This window comes from Oryzias melastigma, linkage group LG6 (genome assembly GCF_002922805.2).
Source record: "Oryzias melastigma strain HK-1 linkage group LG6, ASM292280v2, whole genome shotgun sequence".
In the NCBI taxonomy this organism is placed as follows: Eukaryota; Metazoa; Chordata; class Actinopteri; order Beloniformes; family Adrianichthyidae; genus Oryzias; species Oryzias melastigma.
Window position 1 is genome coordinate 28,700,768 of NC_050517.1, and position 22,810 is coordinate 28,723,577.

A 22,810-nucleotide genomic window follows, 5' to 3' on the forward strand; every position below is an offset into this window, starting at 1 on the left:
CAAACTAGGATTTTACTGTTTGAAAAAACATCCATCTTCTTGAGCTCATCTGGGACCGGGTTGCGGGGGCAGCAGTCTGAGCAAAGGTGCCCAGACTTCCGTCTCCCTGGCCGCTTCCACCAGCTCCTCTGGGGGGGACCCAGAGGTTGGAAATAAATTCAGGCATGGGGGAGTTTAATGTCTCTGTGATAACAGCTATAGAAGGGAGATAAATCAGTTTAAGCCATAGATGCTTATTTTCATAGATGGGATCACATGTGGAACCTTCAGAGATTAGAATAAAGAAATGTGTTCTCTAATCTCAATAATGCTTTGAGTCACCTCATCTTTCACTAAAAACTTAATGAAAACTTTTGATCAGAACCAGAAGAAAAGAACCCCTAATCTCCACTCCAAACCTGAAGCTCCTTTGCTGATCCTCAGATACTGAATCAGGTTAGATTTGTGTTTATTTGATCATATCACAGATAATCCAGATAAATCCTGGATAGAACATTTATCTTCAAATGGAAACATGGCACCACTATTACCAAAATACATTCCAGAAATAGAAAAATGTCATTTTTGTACTCAGAAAAACTTTGGTCTCCTCTTCATTACTGCATGTTGCATCATATAGATCGGTCTGCTATAACTTGCACTCGCAGAAAAACTTTTGTTCCATCGTTAAAATAGGGTCATATTGTGGACTTCGTCATAGCTGTTGGTTGGAGTGAGCACTGAAACTGATGAGCTATATAAAAAAACATGATCAGAAACTGTTCATCCATCAGGCTTTGGGTTCTCTAAGTGTCTGTGGGCTGCACCACTGTGATCCCGTCCAGGTCCAGCTCCACAGAGTGAACGCTAAAGTCTCCCAAACCCTGAAACACATGAGTCAGCATTACGAGGAGCAGCACAGGTGGACAAGAACCCACCAATCCATCCCTGATATCCCCAAAAGATCTTTAAGAGCACAAACTCACTGCAATTTATCCTCCAACTCAGACGGGCAAACTGTTTCTGTGCTCTGTTGGTTCTTACCGGAGTGTTTCTGAGGACCTGCAGCACCACTTCCTGCTGTTTTGGTTCTCGGGTCAGCAGGTACAGGAAGCCCCCACCTCCAGCCCCAGCCAGGCTCTGGCCCAGGACAAGAGGTCTGAGGGCGTCCATCAGGACCCGAACCGAGACCGGCTCGCAGCCAGGGGCCATCAGCTTCTTGTGCTGCCAGGAGCGGTCCAAACACTGACCCAGTCTGGACAGAGAGCCTAAGGAGAACGGGTCTGTTAGAACTGGAACTTAGATGTTTGATTCCTGCGCCCCAAGCAACCTTACTACCTCACCGTCTGAGCATGCTCGGGCGCACTCCTCAGAGTTAGACACCAGCTGCTGGGCGTTCTGGACCATCGCCGGCAGACGGCTGTACCAGCTGCGGACCACATCCTGCAGACATATGATACTTTGAAAACATGAACCAGAAGCTACAGTCACAACTCTGTGGTGTAAAAACCTGCAGCAGGTTCCGAGCCAGCCGGGTCTTTCCGGTGTAAACCAGCAGGAGGTGCTGTTCCAGAGACGCCAAGAACTCGTCCCTCAGACTGAGATGCTCCACTTCAACTTGAAGAGGCAATTGCGCTCTGGAGCGCCCCACTTTAACTCCACCCACAAGACCTCCAACTTGATCCTGCCAGCCCCCACCTGGACAAGAATTAGGAAGGCAGTAGAGAAGGTGAAGAAGCAAAAAAAGAAGCTGGTTTTGAGGCTGCAGGAAATCTCCAACCTGTGGTCAAAATCTGCTCCAGATACAGGACCGCATGGATCAGGGAGTCCGTGTCATACGTCTGACCTGTACATCTGTACACTGCAGCCAAAAGCGCCCCCGCCAGGATACTGCTGGTACCTGCAGGAGAAGCCCAGATCTATCAATCAACCATAGACTTCAGCATACAGTTTTTCTGTTTTGTGTTTCTGGTGTTTAAAAGTTTGGATGCTTTTTTTATCTGGATTGATGGACATCATTTTACTTTTGCTTGATATATATATATATATATATATATATATATATATATAGCATTACCTGCAATAATGCTAGTGTGAATGCTGTGAGCTGAATTTGGCCGCTGAAGATGATGAATATGATAGTTAAACGCTAAAGCTGATAGTTGAAAACACTGTAGTTAATGGCTGAAGACGCTGAAGCTGATAGCCAGCTAAAATATTAGCTAAATGCTAAATTAGCCTAAAAAATAAAAAAAACGTAGCCAAAACAGCTAGCATGTTGTTGAAAAATTAGCTTAACTCCAAAATAGCCTAAAATTTCTTTGTAAATGCCAAAATAGTCCAAAAAGCTACCATGATGCCAATTTTTACAACTGTAAAACTGTAACTTTTTAACATAATAACTTAATAATAAAAAGGCAGGATTATTCCAGAATAAATCAACTTAAACCTTAAAAAACTTTCAACATATTACTCTCCAGAAAAATATTTATTGTCAAAATTAAACAAGTTAGAAATAAATGCAAGATAACATCAGGCCATTAATAACAATAAAATAAAATGATCTGAAGGGCCGGATAGAATTAAGCTGAGGGCCGGATCCAGCACCCAGGGCTCGACATATGTGTTAAAGACACATTCACGGCAGTACCACCCAAACACTTTCTACCCTCATCCTCCTCCTCCGGATGGAACCATACGATGTGATTTTGCAAATCTGTTGTGTTCTCTAAATTTGGTCTGACAGAACTTATACATCGCATGACTTTTATCCGAAGACGATTGGCTAACGACACTGAAGTCGGGACGGCAAGGTCAGCCATGCTTGTATGCTCTTCCAAAAATGTCCAAATTAAAAACGCCCCATGTTTAGTTCTGCAAGTTACTTTTACTTTAAACTATTTTCATTTTTATCGATTATTTAAAATTTAAAAACTGATTCAGAATGTTTTTTGAATTTAAATTGATGCATCTTATGCTCAACTGTTTTCCCCCCCTAAGTTTAACTGAACATATCATTTTTGTGTTAGTCAGTGAGAAACTGGGTAAGAAACTGTTACTTGGTTTCTCACCCAATCCAGATCCGGTGGGCAGCTCAGACCAGCTGTGGAGCTCCACCCCTCCACCCCACCTTTGCATCAGCTGATGCTCCAGAGGATCCTGGGAGGACAAAGACACCAGACCGCTGCAGACACATACTGCTTTCAGCAGAGCTCCTGCAACAGCAAAACATCTCAGTGTCTTTGAGAATACTTTTGTCATGTTTCACATTTCATTTTCTAATCCCTATATCACATCTTAAACCCTAAAATTTTAAACACTCATTTGCTTCTTGTCAGATGTCAAGATCCTTTATAGAGGTGGGTCTTCAACACAAAGAATTTTGGTTCTGTACCCGGAGCGTGAGGCTGGCAGTAGTCCTTCAGATCCTCCAGGCTCTCACACACCGTCTCCATGGAAATCCTGCTTTCTTGCCCTCCAGAGTAGCTGACCAGTCGGAGGTGAGGCTCCAGGATGCGTCTGGCTCTGGCCCCAATGGGACGCCTACCATCCACCTTCACTGCAATGTTTGTCACAGAGCCGCCGTGCTCAAAGGCGATGGGCGGGGTGTCGCTCCAGCCACCTATAAACATGAAGACTTAAGATCCACGTACTCCACATCTACACCCCAAAACTCCTCCCCTCACCTGCCAAGTCCAGTCTGGCTGGACACTGCACCTCCTGCCACTGCTGAAGCGGTGGGAGCTCCCCCTGTCCAATGGAGATGAACATCTGCGATGACATCACAGCTTGTCGCAGCAGCACCTGTCCCGCGCCTTCGTAGTGCCGCGCTGCTCTCACGAGCAGGTCAGGCCTGTAGGGGGCAGCACCACCACAGCTCATGCTCCATTCACTGCAGCGATGAAGAGTCTAGCGGGAAAACACCCACCTGCTGAGCCAGAGCTGCCTCTGCACGGCGAGGGCTTTGACTCCGCCCTTTAGATCACCCTTCTCCAGGAAAGCATAAGCCGAGCTCCAGAGCTCGTTAGCAGCTGGTCCACTTCTCAGACCCCCTTTTCCCCCCGCCATGCACACCAAAACATCAGCAATGCAGGACAGACAGCGAGCGGCGGCGCCCAGCTCTGCTTTAGGCTTCGCCGCCTGCTCCTCACTTCCTGCAGCAACTGAAGACAGGGCAGCAGTGAATAGATTTCTCTCAATCTAACAACGACCTCTTCTAAACGGGCAACTGAGACCCACAGATTTTGTTTCACACTAAGAGAGAAAATCAGTTTGTGACAAAATTTCCCTTTCCTTCAATGCAAATGTCTTAATTCATTAATAATTAGTCTTCAGACTTTGAAACTAAACTTTTCTGCATAGACTCACTGTTGTCCAGAGTCTCTAGCAGCGCCCCCTGATGGCCTCCCAGCACCGCGGCTCTGAAGCAAGGCAGCAGGCAGATGTTGCTGCGACTCTGCAGAGCATCAGTTACTCGCTTCCTCCCCGCCAGGACCAGCAACTCCTCTCTCCACTGGAGCTCCGCCTCCTGACGAGTGAGGGACAGCACCTCGCGCAGGGAAAGCCTCCACGACTCCCTCCACCTTTGCAGGGAGCCGGGCCCCCCCAGGAGCCAGCCAGCACCCCCCTCGACACCTAGAGCGCCTCCTCTGGGGTGGAGGACAGGGAATAGACGAGCATCCAAGAGGGAGCGCTGTTCTCCTTTGATCCACAGCTCCTCAGGCCTGAGGAGGAGTGGGAGAGGCAGAAAATGAGATGAGTGAGCAAAAAGGATGAAAGAAGGAAGAACCAAAAAAAAAAAACGAAAAGATGTGAGACTCAAATATTCTGTCCTACAAGGACCGGATTGTTTCACAATTCTTCTCTTTTACAGCAAATTTGAGCCAAACTTTATTCCATCCAACATCATTAAAAGTTCCCCAAAATTTGTACACACCTAGTGCCAGGACAAAATGAATTATGGGAACCCCACCTCCCAAAAAATTGATTACATCAAAGCAGGAGAATGTGTCCAAAAAAATTTACGTAGGCCGAACATGTGGCTAAAAAATAAATTAAATTCAAAATCCACAAACAAAACCAAAATATACATTTAAGGAATATCAAAGGGAAGTTTTAACATTGTTATGGGATGGCCACAGGATCTACGGCTTGGTGGCCATCTTCTGCCAAATTGTGAAAATTGGTGATCTATCACATTTTCTCTAAAAAAAGGGGGAAAAAACTAGCTGGACCAATTTTCACAACCACACACACAACCAGGCCAAGTCTACAAGCACAACCAAAGTTTCATTGACTTTTGACCTCATCAAGAGGCTGTCATCTAGAATTTTCCAAATGAATCACATTTAGACCCTTCTACAAATTTTAACACTTCCTCTGGATTTTGATCTATTGGCTCCTAACTCCTCAAGCACCATTGGGAAGCTAATTGGGAAAAAATGGCTTTTAAAGTGTGTAGATTTTGAACGCTGTTATTGTGATGACCACTCTTCTCTATAGCTTCTAAAGACATTTCTATTCAGATAGGTTTTTAGTTAACTTTCACCTGTTTACTGCCTTTTACTGGTTTTTACATTTATTATATTTTATTACTCATGTTATTTTATTTATTTCATCCTATCTTATTAGATTTGTATTGTGGTTTTAATGATTTTTTGTAAAGCACTTTGTGGTTTTTACTTGTGAAAAGTGCTATATAAATACAATTTCTTCGTTGTCTTTTCTTCTTCAGTGTTGCCCACACATTTATATGACTTGGGCCCAATCCAAATTCTTCCCTTCTCTCTTCACCTTCATTTAGCCCTCCGAACAGAGAGTTATGAAAAAATAGTGTTTCGTAATTTGAACGTCACTTTCATTCGATGACGTCATCAATAATCGCCAGTCCGCTAGCTTTACCGCAGTACTCAAATATACATAACCACAGTGGTTTTATAACTTTAAAAGGTCATGCTACAACATAAAGTCACTACTCATATTTAAATGTAAACTTCTGTGGTTCAGAGCAGATCCACGAGAAGAAAAGCGCTTCTCAGCGTGATGTGGTTTATTTTATCTTTGTGACAGAGGACTTTACATCCCTCCGCTTGGAGGGTCGGATTTAAAAAAAAAAAAAAAAAATTCCAGACACACTTGCACTAAAAATTCCCCTTCAAATGGAGGAGAAGGGCAAAGGGAACAATTCGGACTGGGGCATACAATATTAATATTATGACTGTATAAACCTCTGTTGCCAAAGAAATCCAAAATTAAAATACTAAATGTATTTAGACCTGTTCGTCACCCCCAGGACACCAAAACATAAAATGGTTGCTATGGACTTAAACTCAGCAAAAAAGCTGCCAATTTGAAAAATGTGTGTTTTTTTTAAATGATTTTGTACATGCAGCTCTTAATAAGGTGGCAGGGGCAGAAGACGGGAGTGAAGGGTGTGAACCACCCACTCAGCCAGTAAGGGTGGGTCAAAAGGGGGCAGCGAGGGCTGCCCTTGCAGGCCAGACAACGCCACTCGTGCCTTCAATCCTTTTTAGTTTTACTGCTTTTGGTTCAGATGATGAAAACTAGAATTTACATTTTATTTCCTGATTCAAGTATCACAACAGTTTTCGAAGGCTCTATCAGTTCATGAGATTATGACAGCCTCCTGAAGTGGTTTCACTTCTTACTGAATTCCAGTTCTGCCGAAGAAGATGCTCCATCTCTGGTTGAGGAAGGAGGCGCTGCTGTCATCAAATGAGACCTGATGGACAGAAGATACAACTTAGTAAATTCATCTTTACCCTGTAAAAAAAATTTCTGCAAAATTCTTTCACATTTTTTTATAGACTACAGAATCCCTTTTCTGCAAATTAAAGGTGTCGTTACACTTGTCTGCCTATAAAGTTGATTTCATGTTAAATTTAAATTGAAATAATAACTTAAAGGTGTGCAAATAAAGTGTGGTTTACTTTTTTTCTTAATCGGAAACAAATTATTCCAGAAGAAATTGCTTAAAATAAACCAAATCCAATCTACAACTAAAGTTCAGGCAAAAAAATAAATCAACTATCCTAAAGAAACCTTTAAATTAAGGTAAACTGGCTCTTTTAATGGTCCAGTGTTGCCATGACAACAAAATCAAGGCTTTATATGTGGCGACCTTTCAGACATTAAAGGTCCGTTTGTTTGTTTGCTTACCTGCAGGTCATCATGAGCTCCCATCACAGTGTGCACGGTCAGCCTCAACTCGCCCAGCTCAATCCGATGTCCTTGAATGATGATGTCATTGCCGATGGCCAGCTGCCTGATGAAGGAAGACGCCGACACCTCCAGACCTGACAGCAGACAGCCTGATGGGATGTCCAGAGGACCCTGAAGGAACCACACAAAATCTTATATTCAGAATTCTTTTACATTCACAAATGGATTTAAACGCTCTGAAGAAGTCCTCCCGACCTGAAGGTGGCAATGTTGCACCACCGCTCCTGCTGCCACTGCAACATCTCCTTCCACAATGCTGTTAATCACCCGAGCCCCTTCATTCACCTGGTTGAGCATCTGCAGAAAAACATCATGAGATGGAACAGGAATTTCAAAGCACAAGTGTTATTGGGAAAATATGTTTTTTGGTGGAAATGAAAACAGTTGTTACTAAAGAGTCAAAGAGTCACCTGGATGTGAGACAGAGTGTTTCTGCTCGTCCAGTCACGGCTTAGTCGCTCAATATGCTCCTTTCCAGACAGAGTCAGGTAGTCATAGCGACCACCAGGGACATACACTGAGGGTCAGAGCAGATATATGCGATACATAATACATATTGCTGATGTTATAGACAGAGGTGTACTTGCACATGTAATGTAAAAACTATAAGCTGTAGGTCATAAACATACTGTAGAGATATACACAAACCGCAGCAACAAATGCATAATTAATGGTTCAGTACAGAGAGGCAAGTAAGTATTTAAACACCCACTAATTTTGCAAGTTCTCAAATTTAAAAATCATGGAGGGGTCTAAAATTTTCATCTTAGGTGCATGGCCATTGTAATACTCATAATTCTGATCTGGAGATCAGAAAGACCTGTTAGTCCACCTTTAAATACTCCACCTCCACTTATTATTCTAAATTAGAAACACCTGTTTGAGGTGGTTCGCTGCATAAAGACTCCTGTCCATCCCATACAATTAGCAAGACTCCTACTACTGACGTGTCCGAGACCAAAGAGCTGTCCAAAGACACCAGTGACAAAATTGTAGACCTCCACAAGGATGGAAAGGGCTACGGGGCAACAACCAAGCAGCTCAGTGAATAAAGATCCACTGCTTGAGCAATTATTAGAAAATGGAAGAAGCTAAATACGACTGTTAGTCTCCCTCGGATTGGAGCTCCAGTGCAAGATCTTACCCGGTGGGGTCTTAATGATCCTAAGAAAGGTGATGACTCAGTCCAGAACTACATGGTAGGAGCTGGTCAATGACCTAAAAAGGGATGGGACCGCCGTTTCCAAGGTTACTGATGGTAATACACTAAGACGTCATGGTTGAAATCATGCATGCTTAAACTAGCACCCGTCCAGGCCCATCTTAAGCTCGATCATTTAGATGATCCAGAAGAGTCATGGAGGAAGTCATGTAGTGAGATGAGACCAAAATAGAACTTTTTGGTCTTAATTCCACTGTTTAGAAGAAGAATGATGAGTACCAGCCCAAGAGCACCATCCCTACTGTAAAGCATGAGGGTGATAGCTTCATGCTATGGCGGTATTTTCTGCTCACGGGACAGGACGACTGCATTGTATTAAAGAGAGGATGACCTGGGTCATGTATTGTAAAATTTTGAGGAACAATCTCAATCCCTCAGTTAGAGCATTGACAATGGGTCTTTCAACATGACAATGACCCGAATCACACAGCCAGGAGAACCACGGAGTGGCTCTGTAAGAGGCATATCAAGGCTCTGGAGTGGATTAGCCGGTTTCCAAACTCAAACCCAACAGAAAATCTTTGAAGGGAGCTCAAACTTTGTTTCTCAGCAACAGCCCAGAAACCTGAATGATCTAGAGCAGATCTGTCTGGAGGAGTGGGAAAAAATCCCTCCTACAGTGTGTGCAAACCTAGTGAAAAACTGCAGGAAAACATTTGACCTATGTAATCGCAAACAAAATCGACTGTCTCTTACAATGGACATGCACTTATCACAAGATGTTCAAATACTCTAGCCTCTCAATGTCACCAGCCTGGGAACTTTTCATCCTCTAACCAATCAGAATCAGGTCCTTAGATGAATAATAGTTAACTGAGCAGCAGCTGACCAACAGAGAGCAGAGTTCCTCTCAGGATCCTCCACAGCTGTGCCCTGCCACTCTTCAATGCCGCCCCCTGTGGGTGACATGTGGAACCGCAGTCGGCTTTTTCATCACCCACAAACTGATCCAGAGTGAGATCTGAACAGAGACACTTCAGCAGGTCCAGGAACAGAGAGATCTGTGAAATCATGGTGGACGGCAAGAGAGAGCACAAGGATGAGGCTTCGCACAAACATCTGCAGAACTTTTTATTTTTTGCACAATTTCTTTGTTTGGCATCATTGATTTGTATTATTTTTTAAAAGAGCTAATATTCACTCATTTCAAATTTCCAAATAAATGTAACCTTATATTAAATGCAGGAATTCCCAACTTGCACTATGTTTTTGGTTACCATGGTGACCATGTTCTTGGTGATCCAAACAAACAGTCTTCAGAAATTTTTGAAGGATCTTTCTGCACGTTTTTTTTCTAACATCTTTCTAATAAATACAAATGTTCTGCCTAAAAGTTACCTGACACGTTGATTTAAAAATATGAATGAGCTTTATTTAAAATGTTTCCCTTATTTTCAATTTTGATCCCTAATTAAAAAAAAATAGATAAAACATACAATTTAAGTAAAGATTATGTTTTTATTTTTTTCCCAGAAATCCGGAGGGACATTTTAAATAACGTCATGCAGCAGACATGCCTTCCAGGTGAGTGATGTGTCAAGGGTACCTGAAGGGGCGGAGCTCCAGAGTCCAGGCCCAAGTAAGTGCATCCGTCGAGGGGAGGTGTGACGTGAGTCTGTAGCAGCTTCTCTGACACAGACCTGCAGAAGAAGACCGGGCCTGAAACCTGCAAACACACACCACAGTTCACAGAAAGAAAAGACAAGTTCAGGTTCTTATGGATCATGACTCAGTTTTGAATCACTGGAAACTAAAGACGTACCAGTGGCACTTTCCAATCAGACATCAAAGCTTGTTGGATCTGCTCTTGGGTTCCTTTGTAGATGATGTCCTTGACCCGGCCCTGCAGACGACCCCACCATGAGTAGAGCAGCAGCACAGTGGACAGGTGGAAGGATGAAAACATTGGATGAGGAGCCCACCTGCAGGTCGGTCAGGTAGACGCCGTGATTTGCTGCGTATGAGACATCGCCCGGCAATGCCAAAACTCGAACGCCAGAGAAGCCCTCCCAGGTCAGAGCTGGCACAGAAAAACACAGACCTGATTGGCTTTCATGTCTTCAATATCAGAACTATCCAACCATACAGTTTGGAGCCAGATGTCAGCTCATTCAAGGAAAACAAAGACGTTCATGGATCTATTTGTCTGTAAGTAGATCCATCAGAATGTAGTGGAGCAGGGAGCTTGTGACCCGTCGATTGTAACAGCTGCGTTATAACTACAGGCTTTTTCCAACAGCATTTTTTCATCTACTCCGGATTTACCACAATATAAATAAAGAAATTTTCAGAAAGTTTTAATCTTGATTTTCTTAATACTTGTCCTCCATCGTGAGAAAAAAATGCAGCAAGGACGTGTTACAAACATCAAAAACACCATTTTAACCATCTTTAAATCATCATTTATAGATGAATGGGGATCCTACAACAATCCAAATCCCTATTGTGACAGATATAACATGTTTTTAAGACAGAAACTAAAAGTGTGTTGTGATACAAACCAAAGTCAGGAGGAACAGTGAGGATCATGTCAGTGCTGCAGACCCAAACACCAGGTGGAGAGCCAGGACAGATCTAAAAAACACAATTTTGTGTTTATTTCCAAAAAATGAATTCCCCCTGAGCAGCGACAAAGTCACTACAGCTATAAGTTTCAGTCAGAGATTCACCTAATTCCAAACATTTCGGTACAACTTTTATTTCTGCAGATGGTTTCAATGTTATGCTGATGGCGTGAGGCTGCTAGCAGCAAACCTGTGTGTTGAGACAGTCCAGCAGCAGGTCCAGGCAGCAGACGGGAGCCTGGATCTGCTGATCGGGCTTCTCCTGGGGCAGCCAGCAGAACGCTCGGCTGCAAGAGCTCCAGGGAAAATCCCGACCCTGCATGACGAAAATCCAAAGTTTTATCCTGAAACTCCATGGATCTTCAGAAAAGAAATCAAGCTGCTGGACTCACAGTGTGTAGAATGAGGATGTGAGCGTCATCGAGAACATCAGCAGTAACCACCTGAAGAAAACAGAAGAGGAAGACATCATGAAGACATTTATGTAACCTTCTGATTAGTTTAAAAGGCATCCATGTCTTACAAACGAAGAAAAAAATCTTTCTTTTGGAGGATCTCACATTTTTTCTAAAGAAAAACCCAAAGAACTCACTGTCACAAATTCATTAACATTTTGTATTTTGATTATACTTGCCTGCAACGTTATAGTTTCCATCAGTTAAATACACAAAAAATGTTCACAAATCGGTCTAAATCTGTGATAGTGAGCACTTGTGCCATATCAAGATGTTGATTTAGAGAGCATAATTTTTGCCCAGGTGTGCCTTAGATCTAAATTAATTGAGTTGAGTACACAGGCTCTCATACATATGTGTACGTTAACTTGAGTAGGTTACAGAGCAGGTGTGACATCATCATCATCACACATAGAGTGGGCGGAGCTTAAAATGGCACATCAAAGAATGAGTGACATCATTGGTCCAGTGATGTCACATGGCAACATGATGATGACATCAACATAGATCATTATTTCTCTGATACACGAGCCAATGCTACAGGTTGTTCAGTTGCACCTGCAAGAAAAATCAAGAGATAAACTAGATTGCTTTTCCTGCCTGAAGTATTTTCTACAAGGAACGTATTCAAAAATGTTTCTTTTCAGACGTAGACCTGCTACCAGCATAGCAGAAAGACAGCATGAAATTGAATATGTGAGGGAAAAAAATGAAAATTTATATAGAGAAATACAGAGAGGAAACAAGTTGTTGCTGGAAGGCAATATAGCGACTGACTTACATCAGCTCCTTAAAACGGAAAAAAAAAGTATCTGTAATTTAAACAGAACATTACAAAAAGAGGCAAACAGACTTCAAAAAAGACTGAATGACCAAAGGGCATTAAAAGATAGCTGTGACAGGAAAACTCACACAATAAAGCAACTAACACAAAGGAATGCAAATTTAGAAAGAACAATTGAAAGTGTTAGGAAAAAGATTGAGAACCAGCAAACTTTGGAAAAGACTTACAACAATCTGACTGATCAGGAAAGGGTGTTGAGAGATAAAGTGATACTGTTAGAAACGAAGTCTTCCAAACTTAAGTGCACATATAAGCAATTAACCATTACGCTGGGAGAAATCAAAGAAAAAGAAGAAGATGTTCAACATTTAAAAAAAAGAATCGCAACTCTTAAAGAGAAAAAAAACAAAATGTTGAAAATTGTTGAGCAGAAGGAAGATATTGAAAAACAAATGTTTTCTGTGAGAACTCAAGCAGACAATGCCAAGGAGAAAATTTCAAAGCTAGAAAACAAACTTGAGCTCCTCAAAAGAAAATGTAAGGAATATAGCACAAAAGGTGATCTACTTATGGCAGAGAAGATGAAGCTAGAAGAAAAAAATCAAAAATTGATGAGGCTGAAACAACGTTGTGATAACGCATACGCAGAAGCTATTGCTCTTAAAAGGGAGAACATCAACAGGGCTGAAGAAAATATGGCTCTCTTGAAAATTCAGGGCAATCTTTCTAGAACTGTGAACAGCAACCCCTTTAATGTTAAGAGCAGGTATTGGGTTACACCAGTGAGCAGTCCTGCTGTTACACCGGTGAGCAGTCCTCCTGCTACACCGGTGAGCAGTCCTGCTGTTACACCGGTGTACAGTCCTGTTGTTACACCGGTGTACAGTCCTCCTGCTACACCGGTGAGCAGTCCTCCTGCTACACCGGTGAGCAGTCCTCCTGTTACACCGGTGTACAGTCCTGTTGTTACACCGGTGTACAGTCCTCCTGCTACACCGGTGAGCAGTCCTGCTGTTACACCGGTGAGCAGTCCTGCTGTTACACCGGTGAGCAGTCCTGCTGCTACACCGGTGAGCAGTCCTGCTGCTACACCGGTGAACAGACCTAAGGTTAGAGCACCGAGCGGTTCTAAGGCTACACCAGCAGTCACCAGTTCCAACGTACAAGTCGTAAATGCCAAGAAAGATTCTGAAAGTACAAGCTTTTTGGGAAGAATCGGGTATAGGGTTACACCAGTGAGCAGTCCTGCTGTTACACCGGTGAGCAGTCCTGCTGCTACACCGGTGAACAGTCCTGCTCCTACACCGGTGAACAGTCCTGCTCCTACACCGGTGAACAGACCTAAGGTTAGAGCACCGAGCGGTTCTAACGCTACACCAGCAGTCACCAGTTCCAACGTACAAGTCGTAAATGCCAAGAAAGATTCTGAAAGTGCAAGCTTTTTGGGAAGAATCAGAGAAGCTCAGCGGGTATCGAAAGTCACCGAAAGTGCACCTAAAACCCGTGAAGACAGTACAGGTGATTTAGATAAATGGCTAGAAAACTTTCTGGCAGGCAAAGAAACACTGGATAAACTTTAAAGGATTAAATAGGAAAAACGCCAAAGAAGCAATAGAGCATTTTCTTTTCAGAATGCTTCTTTTGCTCTTTGCTCCGTTTCAAGATAAATTCTTATTTTTTTTTTAGATTTTTTTGTAATTGACAATTAGCAGATAAGGTTTTTTTTTAATTTATTTATTTATATTTTTTAGTGATTAACAAGGTTAATTTAGCACATTGTAGGTCAATTACTATAAAAAGGGAAAAATATATGTTTAGTTGTTTGTAAGTCTTGTCTGCACAAATAACACTGTGCAGAATATTTTATTTAGTTTTATTTTATGTGATTAGCAAAATTAATTTAATAGAATGTAGGTTAATTGCTATAAAAATTATTTTCAAGGGAAAATTATATATGTTTAGTTGTTTGTAAGACTTGTCTGCACAAATAACATTGTGCAGAATATTTTATTTAGTTTTATTTTATTAGACTTTAGCAATGTTAATTTAACAGAAAGTAGGTCAATTGCTTCAACCAAAAGGAGACTTCCATTTTGGCGTTAGCTTCCTGTTTCTTTGTGAATGTGGGGGTTCTCTCCAAGTGCTCCTGCTTTCCCTTGAAAAAAAAATAAAGGGAAAATTAAATATGCTTATTTAGTTGTTTGTAAATGTTGCCTGCACAAATAATTCTATGTGCAGAATATTTTATGATTTTATTTTACGTGATTAGCAAGGTTAATTTAACATGAAGTAGGTCAGTTGCTACGACCAAAATGAGACCTCCATTTTGGCGTTAGCTTCCTGTTTCTTTGTGAATGTTTTAGTTTAGTTTAGTTTATTTTTAGAAAGGGGACAATGCAATTTAAAACAAAACACATTATTAAAAATTAAACATTGTTTTAAAAAAGTCAGAGTTAGCCAAGAAGGCTATTTTTCATCTGTAGTCCCCTGGCGAGAATGTTAAAAGAAACGTTAAAAGACAGTAATAGAAGACAAGTAGACAATAAAAGAGAAAAAACGTACATCTCAGGCTACTAACATCTAGAGAGCACAACAGCTGTAAAATACAAGAAAAGACCTTACACTTCATATAGATACACACAGCTGAAAAAGGACAAGACAGCACAGTAAAACATACCACAATCACAATAGGGACATTTTTTAGTGTTGGCACCTGTAGGTTTCAGTGAGGTATTTTTTTAGTTTTTTTTGTGAAATCCTTGCATGTGGTGGATTGTCTGACCTCCTCAGGTACTGAGTTCCACTCTACAGCACTCCTCACTGACCAGCTCGACTGGCTGAAAGCGTTTCTGCGCTTTCAGCCAGTCGGGCTGTGGGGGTTCTCTCCAAGTGCTCCTGCTTTCCCTTGAAAAAAAAAATAAAGGGAAAATGAAATATGCTTATTTAGCTGTTTGTAAATGTTGCCTGCACAAATAACTCTATGTGCAGAATATTTTAGGATTTTATTTTACGTGATTAGCAAGGTTAATTTAACATGTAGTAGGTCAGTTGCTACGACCAAAATGAGACCTCCATTTTGGTGTTAGCTTTTTGTGTTCCTTTGTGTATGTGGGGGTTCTCTCCGGGTGCTCCGGCTTTCCCTAGACCAAAAAAGAATTTTTTACTGGATGTTGTCTGCACAATGGCTTATGTGAAGAGAATGGTTTAAGAGCTTAGCAAGGTTATTTTGAAAGAACAAACGTCAACTGTTACAACCAAACATATAAGCCTGAAATTTGAGTTGACGTGCGTTCATATCCCCTCCTTGAACCGCCACCTTAACGTGGTGGAGGGGTTTGAGTGCTCGAGTGATCTCAGGAGCTATTCTGTCAGGGACTTCTGCCGTTGGTAGGGTCTCCCCTGGCAGACAGGTCCTGGGTGACGAGCCAGACTAAGAGTGGTTCACATTCTCTTTATGAGAAGTTAAAGCAAAGATCCTGTTACGTCGCCCGGATTGGCGTCACCAGAGTCCCACCCTGGAGTTAGCCCGGGGGTTGGGGTTTGTTTGGGGGGGTTGGACCAGTGTTGCCAGATTGGGGGGTTTTCTGCCCACTTGGGCAGTTTTGGTTCTAAATTTATGTGCAAAAATTGCTTTGGGCGGGTAGGGATATTTTGGGCGAGTTTAGGGTCAGTTCGGCGGTTTTTATTTTCTCATCATAAAAAAGCAGGTTCTATAATGAATTATTATGTACTGCAGACTCTAAATTCTTTCTTTGTATTATCAATTAAAGTCAAATGGTTCCAGATTTCCAAAGTCTCTCTGCCTTTCTCTCATCCTCGGTTCATGTTCTGAAGCAGCTGTACGCAGCACAATAAGACAGAGCGCTCTGTACCACGTGCGTGCCCGCACACCCTCACCCCGCACACCTTGCGGAGAGACTCAGAAGAGAAACGGTCATAAAGCTGCGTCGTCCAAGAATCTTAAATAAGCAAGTCTATAGGGCTGGCATAGTGGACCATGTTCTCCACCTCCATCGTCTCTGCTGTTGTCCAGAACTGCGGTCTCAAAGTCTCTGGTGCCTGTTGTGACGGTAACACCCAAACTCAGTGGTGGACACCAGAACTAAGGGATGCCGTCAAGCTGAGGAAGGAATCCTATTAAGCCTAGCTGGCTTGTAGGACTCCAGAGACAGCTGACAGGTACTGAAAGTCTAAGCGAGCTGCACCACGGGCTGTTTTGGAGTCAAAAACTCTGGCTTGGGAGGAGTTCCATGAGGCCATGGAGAAGGACTATCGGTTGGCCTCGAAGAGGTTCTGGCAAACCATACGGTTCCTCAGGAGGAGTAACCAGTTTTCTGCAGGGACCATTTTCGGTGCAAGTGGGGAGCAGTTGACGAGGCTAAATCTAGTGTCCAATTTATAAAAAAAGAGGAAAGAAGTCCAAGAGAAACATGAAATGGATAAGGTGATGATATTGAAAATTATGACCATAAAATATGACACAAAAGCCATTTTTAACCACTGGTGTGTTTTTGTTTTAGTTTTCTTTTTTTTTTTTTTTTTTTTTTTTAAAGATGTTTTTTTTGGGGGGCGTGACAGTAGCTCAGGCGGTAGAGCGGGTCGGCCAATGATCGAAGGATAGGCGGTTCGATTCCGGCTTCCCGCCAGGCAAATGTCGTTGTGTCCTTGGGCAAGGCTCTTAACCCTACTTGCCTCCAGTGTGGCTCCACTGGTGTGTGAATGCGTATGAATGTTCTGGTGATGGTCAGAGGGGCCGTAGGCGCATACTGGCAGCCAAGCCTCTGTCAGCCTGCCCCAGGGCAGCAGTGGCTACAGTAGTAGCTTACCATCACCAAGTAGAAATGAGGTGTGAATGAATAATGGATACACAATGTAAGCGCTTTGAACGTCTAGAAAAGCACAGATAAATCTATTCCATTATAATGTAATAATTTAAGCCCAAGATAACTTAATTGAACAGGCACAATAATATTTGAAGAGTTAGGCTAAGGCTATTGTTAGCATATACTTTTAACGTTTAGTTATTCCAAACTCAATTTGTCCATTAAATGCATATATAAATATAATTTTATATTTGCTCATCTCCAACCATTTTTTGTGAATTCCTTTACTCATGCTTTCATCAAAATAGTCTAGTGTGACATGATGACCTGCTGTCATGTTATTGTAATATTTGTCAGTACACTACATATATTCAGTACTTTATCACTTAATCTCAGTATTAGTTTGTGGTGATTCCTCAACCACGTCATTCCCCTCTACTTTGGTAGAGCCTGAGGGGCCACTACTGGTGTTGGTCACCCAGGTTGTCATTTTTCTTGAAAGAGGCAAGTTCGGAGGTCCAAGACAAGAGCGGGGTCCAGATGAGGCAGAAATCAGGCGAGACAGGTACTCTGGATAACAAGGTGAAAAGATCCACAATCTGGTACAGAGTGTGGTGTGGCAGAGTCTTAAATAGGAGAGCACCCAGGTTTCAGAATCAGCTAATAGCTGCAGGGGAAGTCTGGGCCGGAATCTGACAGGTGCAGATTTTTCAGCTTCAGTGTGGACATCTATGGCAGCTCCTGCTGCACTGGGACATCTTGTCACAAGCGGAGAGGGGGACGATTTTTCAACAATACCCCAGAGTGGCTGACACAGTGGACTCAGCCCATGAATGACATAATCTAAATGTGACTGGGTTACCTCAGAACATGATTAATACCATTCTGAGTGCCATGGCATCCTCCACTAGGTCACTAAGGACTGCAGGTGGAGGGTGTTTGAAGCCTGATGCCAGCACAAGGCACATATTCCTTTTCTGTGTTCTCTGGCTGCATCTTGTAATTCCTTCAAGAATTGGTTGACAAATGTAAATCCTTTTCTAGCATCAATGTGTACGTACAAGACATCTTGGCTTGTCATGTTGGCTTTGAGGGGAAACTGGCTTGCCAACAGCTGGTCTGTTGTCTTATGAGAGGGCTTCACAAACTTTTGTCTGTTCATAGGTCCTTGGTTCCTGGATGGCCTCATGCACCCTCCTTCTCAGTCCCTACCTGATGCTAACCTTAAAAATCTTTCATTAAAGACAGCATTACTACTGGCTTTCGGATCAGCTAACGTCAGGGTTGCCTTGATACCGAACCTGGCTTCTGTGCTGAAGATTGTGGGTTATTTTCCTCCCATTGTGGTAGCTGCACTCTCACCACCTTCCACTGTAGGCATATTCCTAAATTGAGTTGCAGTGGTTGTAGTAGTTAGCACTCTCACCTAAAGAGAGAAGGTCCTGATTTGAATCCCTGCTGGGACCTTTCTTGCATGCTCTCCTCGCCCATGTTCAGATTTTCTCCGGGAGCTCTGGCTTCCTCCCACAGCCCAAAAACTTTGCTTCATATGTTATTTGAATGTGATATATATATATCTGCCCGCTGGACAGGGATTTAGCATTCAGAGTTGGGCTCTTCGCTTGCCGCTACTGAGGAAATCCTGGTTAGTTTACAAATACCATGGTAATGAAACAAAAAAGATTGGTGGTGCTGTGAGAAAACATGGAAAAAGTGTGTGGGAGTCTAAGGCTACAATTGACTTTGAATAGGCTTCAAGATCAGCCTAAACATTCATTCAGAGTAAACTCAGTCAGCTCTTTCTAAAATGCTTTTAGAAGCTCTCCTTTATCAGCTGATAGTAATAGTTTACTTGTGAGAAGTCAAATTATTGTTCTTCCAGCTCTGTTTTTACAATTGTACCACAGAAGTAAGCAGGCATCTATACCACTTCAATATGGCATCCAACTTTGTGTACGCAACAAGCTAGCATGCCACCTCTAGTGATGTACAGAGCATCCATAAAGTATTCACAGCCCTTTACTTCTTTCACATTTTATTATGTCACAGCCTTATTTCAAAATGGATTAAATCAGTTTTCTTCCTGGAAAAAAAAAACAAACAAACAAAAAAAACATAATGACATAATGAATGTCTCTGACGAATAAACTTGCATATTTGTTACCCTGGCCTTCTGCTGCTTATTTTTTCGTCCCGTGTGTCTTAGAGAACGGCTCTTGTTGCGACTCGTCCCGCTGTGTGCAATTGACAAGTTTGGGTTCGGAACAATTGGGGGATCGAGTGCGATTTCCGGGATCTTGTGTGTTTTCTTTTTCTCTCTGCAGGGCTTTCCCGACTTTCCCGGCTAGCATAGGGGTGTCTAGCTGAGCTGTGAACCCTGAGACCTCATGTAGACAGGGTCGTACCTTTCCAAATCATGTCCAATCCACTGGATTTACCACAGGTTGGCTTCGATGAAGGAGCTGAACCATCTCAAGGCTCATCAGTGGAAACAAAATAAACCTCAGCTCACTTTGGAGCCTCACAAACAAGGCTGTGAATACTTATGTACATATCGTTTTTCAGTATTCTTTTTTATAATACAATTTCAAAAGAACTTTTTCACATTGTCAGTATGTGTTTTTTTAAGAATTGTTCAAGAAGAAAACTGTCTTAATCAATTTTGAAATAAGGCTGTGACATAATAAAATATGGAAAAAGGGAGACGGCATGAATACTTTCCAGATGCACTGTATAACTCATTGGATAACCATCTGCTGACATCCCATGATCACTTTGTTTTACTCTCTCTAGTGCTACCATACAGCCCTCACAACTCCAAGCTAACATTACCGGTGCAACAAAATATTTAAGCAATTTTGGAGCTATCCAGCCACACAGTTTTGAGCCAGATGGCAGCTCGGATAAGGAAAATCTATTTGTCTGCAAGTGAATACATCCCAACGGAGAAGAGCAGGGAGCTTGTTGCCCTGCTGACTGTAGCATCTCCATCCCAGCTACAGATTTTTTTCCAACAGATTTTTTTCACAATGATTTGAATGAAGAAATAGTAAGAAATACATTGTTAACCTTTCTCTTCTTTATGCATGTCCTCCATCATCAGAAAAATGCCACAAGAAGATGTTAAAACACCAAAAACATCATTTTCTTTCACAAACTCTCAAAGATGATGTCACCACTCTGAACATTGTGCTCCATTGACTTTCATCATAAATACATGAATGATCTGACATATCTCTAAAAATGTGAACTGTGATTGTGTAAAAACTATAAAGGGTTTTAAAAAGCTGAACACAACTGAAATAGCCCAACTTGAGCTGAATAGCTTAAAGGTTGAAAAAATTATCAAGCTGAAAGTAAGCAGAATTTTGAAGCTTTGAAATGGCACAAATTTTCAGGAGTTGAACAATAAAACTATATAAAACATTTGCATAAAAAGCCCTAGCAGGAATTTCCAGAACATGTTCACCCCAAAAGGGCTGAAAGTATGAAGGAAAAGAACGTCAGGCAGAAAGAGATCTCTTTGAGCACAGTAAACATATGTGTGTCCATTAACTCACAGTGTATCCTGCTCTACTGCTCAGGTGTTCAGCAGCCACCAGCAGAGCGTTCAGCGTTGCTCCGCCGCTGCCCAGCGGCTCCTGGCGGTCCCGCACAGTCAAAACCAACGCACCCTGACAGAGAGCGCCCCGCTGCTGCCGCAACTCCAGCTCTGATTCACACGTGAAGAAAGGCACACAGACAAAAACACTATTATTCACAAAGTTATCCAGACAGGGACAAACTGTTACACGGATCAATAGATCTCACTCTACAGGTATGAGCAGGTATGAACTTTAAGACCCACAACTTTATCATTCTCACCTTTACTTTGAAAACAGATTCCTCAGCAACTAAGTAGTGACCATGTGTCTTTTAACAATTTGGGTATATGGATTTAGGAAAAATAGGGGTGGAAAGGATGTATTGACTTTGAATAAAGAAAATATCAAAATCTATTCCAATGGTTCTGCCCTTTATCACCACTTCTGTTCATAGTCTTTATGAACAGAATTTCTAGGTGCAGCCAGGGCCTGTAAGGGATCTGGTTTGGGGACTACTGGATTTCCTCTGCGTTTTGCAGATAAAGTTGTCCTGTTGTCCAACTTGCGCCTGGACTTCCAACATGTATTGGAGCGGTTTGCAGCAGAGAATGAAGCGGCTGGGATGAAGGTCAGCACCCCCATGGTTCTCGACTGGAGAAAGGTAGTTTGCCCTCTGTCAGTGGGTGGAGTGCTCCTGCCTCAGGTGGAGGTGTTTAAATATCTTGGAGTCTTGTTCACATGTGAGGGAAGATTGGAGGGTGAGTTTTGACTTTTGGTGGCTATAGTTGGGAGTGTAGTTTAGTTTGTACAAGCTCATGTGCGCACTTGATGTATTTGTTATTACATGAGTTGTACTAAATGTGTTATGTTCAGTTAGTAAAGACTCTTTAGTGCTGAATTTTATTTTTTTCTTGACTTTGTTCTGTTTTGTGATGTGAATATTTGTTTTGTGTATTGATAATTGTTCATTAAAGGTGTTAACAAACTTAACTCTTTCTTTCTTTACCTTTCATGTTTAACTGCTATATATTGAGTTAATAATTTGGTTTTATTCTCCTTTTCTCGTTTTGTTTTATACCAAAATATTATATAAATGCTAAATAAAAATGCGAGTCTAGATAAAATATTTGGTCATCAGCGACACTTGCAGGCAGAAAGTAGAATTGCAGCAACCAAGCAGCAGCTGCAGAGATCGTTTATTTGAGGATGATCCTCACCTCTCTGGAAGGCGTACACACTGTCTTTGTGCTGGCAGGTGAGGACCACCACCGTCCACTGGAACCGGCTGCGCTCCGACATCTTTCCGCGGCGCTAGCTTGCTAGTGACTTCGTGAATGATCCCGCCGAAATGCGCATAACTCGTTCTGCAACCCCGCGATGCCGTTTTCACCGAAAACGTCACACATTCACCGAAAACGCCTACCAAAAGACAAAAACAAGTAGAAAGCTCACTTAACTAAACTAACACGCCTATTCACGTTGAACGCACAGAGGCCAAAATACATTTAGCCACGGCAAATCGAAAGAAAAATGCTCTCTGACAACTGTTTGGTCTCTTGATCCTTTGGAGTTTTGACTAAGCGGGCTTCCGTACTCCCAAGCTATGACGTTACCCTGTTGTCAATTTTTGCGGAAATCCTAAATATAAAATAAAAGGTTGTTATATCTTCTCTTCTATGCTTTACCCACACACATATGCTCCTAGCAACAATATTTATCTTTTTATATATTAATTGATTTTAACCGAATGTGAAGTTTATGATTTTTTTGTATTTTTTCATGTAATTTTTTAAAAAGTATTTTCAAAAATATTTTAAAAAGTGCACTAGATGAGAAATAAAATTTAAATTACAGAACACATTTGAGTAAATCACAATATAATGAAAATGGGGGAAGTTGAGATATTTGCATTATATTTTCCAAATAAATTTCAAGTTTTAATAGCTTTAAAATTCTTTGAATGTTTGAGTTTCATTGTATTTTTTATTTACATTTTCAAATAATTCACTTTGTTTTTCTTTTTTTAAAGGGTCATTAACTTTAAAGAAAATATATATCTTCTGATCACATTAAACAATGTTCAAGTTGTTTGGTCATAATTTCCTCACATTTAACCTTCATTGTATGAAGCACGGAATGTTCCATTCGAAAAAGGAT

General features: G+C 41.8%; 1 protein-coding gene across 1 annotated transcript; it reads right to left on the reverse strand.

The window, feature by feature from the left end:
- Window positions 1-431: 431 nt before the first annotated feature.
- Window positions 432-22,248, reverse strand: fcsk (fucose kinase). Its single transcript, XM_024280977.2, has 23 exons — window positions 21,871-22,248; window positions 20,630-20,781; window positions 11,400-11,450; window positions 11,198-11,323; window positions 10,945-11,017; window positions 10,366-10,463; window positions 10,206-10,286; window positions 9,990-10,109; window positions 9,273-9,444; window positions 7,632-7,738; window positions 7,417-7,518; window positions 7,159-7,332; window positions 6,648-6,721; window positions 4,348-4,703; window positions 3,908-4,142; window positions 3,666-3,832; window positions 3,374-3,601; window positions 3,051-3,194; window positions 1,760-1,879; window positions 1,490-1,677; window positions 1,323-1,422; window positions 1,024-1,247; window positions 432-863 (listed from the first exon to the last, which is right to left on the reverse strand). The coding sequence occupies exons 1-23, from the start codon at window positions 21,950-21,952 to the stop codon at window positions 786-788; spliced, it is 3,252 nt and encodes a 1,083-aa protein (XP_024136745.1). The 5' UTR covers window positions 21,953-22,248; the 3' UTR covers window positions 432-785.
- Window positions 22,249-22,810: the final 562 nt, after the last annotated feature.

Coding starts and splice junctions, on each gene's coding strand:
- fcsk (XM_024280977.2), bottom strand. CDS start 21,952: ATGTCGGAGCGCAGCCGGTTCCAGTGGACGGTGGTGGTCCTCACCTGC. Junction 11,018..11,197: donor TGGACTGTCTCAACACACAG/GTTTGCTGCTAG, acceptor TGTGTTTTTTAG/ATCTGTCCTGGCTCTCCACC. Junction 1,880..3,050: donor GCCCACCGGATCTGGATTGG/GTGAGAAACCAA, acceptor CTTCTCCTGCAG/GTACCAGCAGTATCCTGGCG.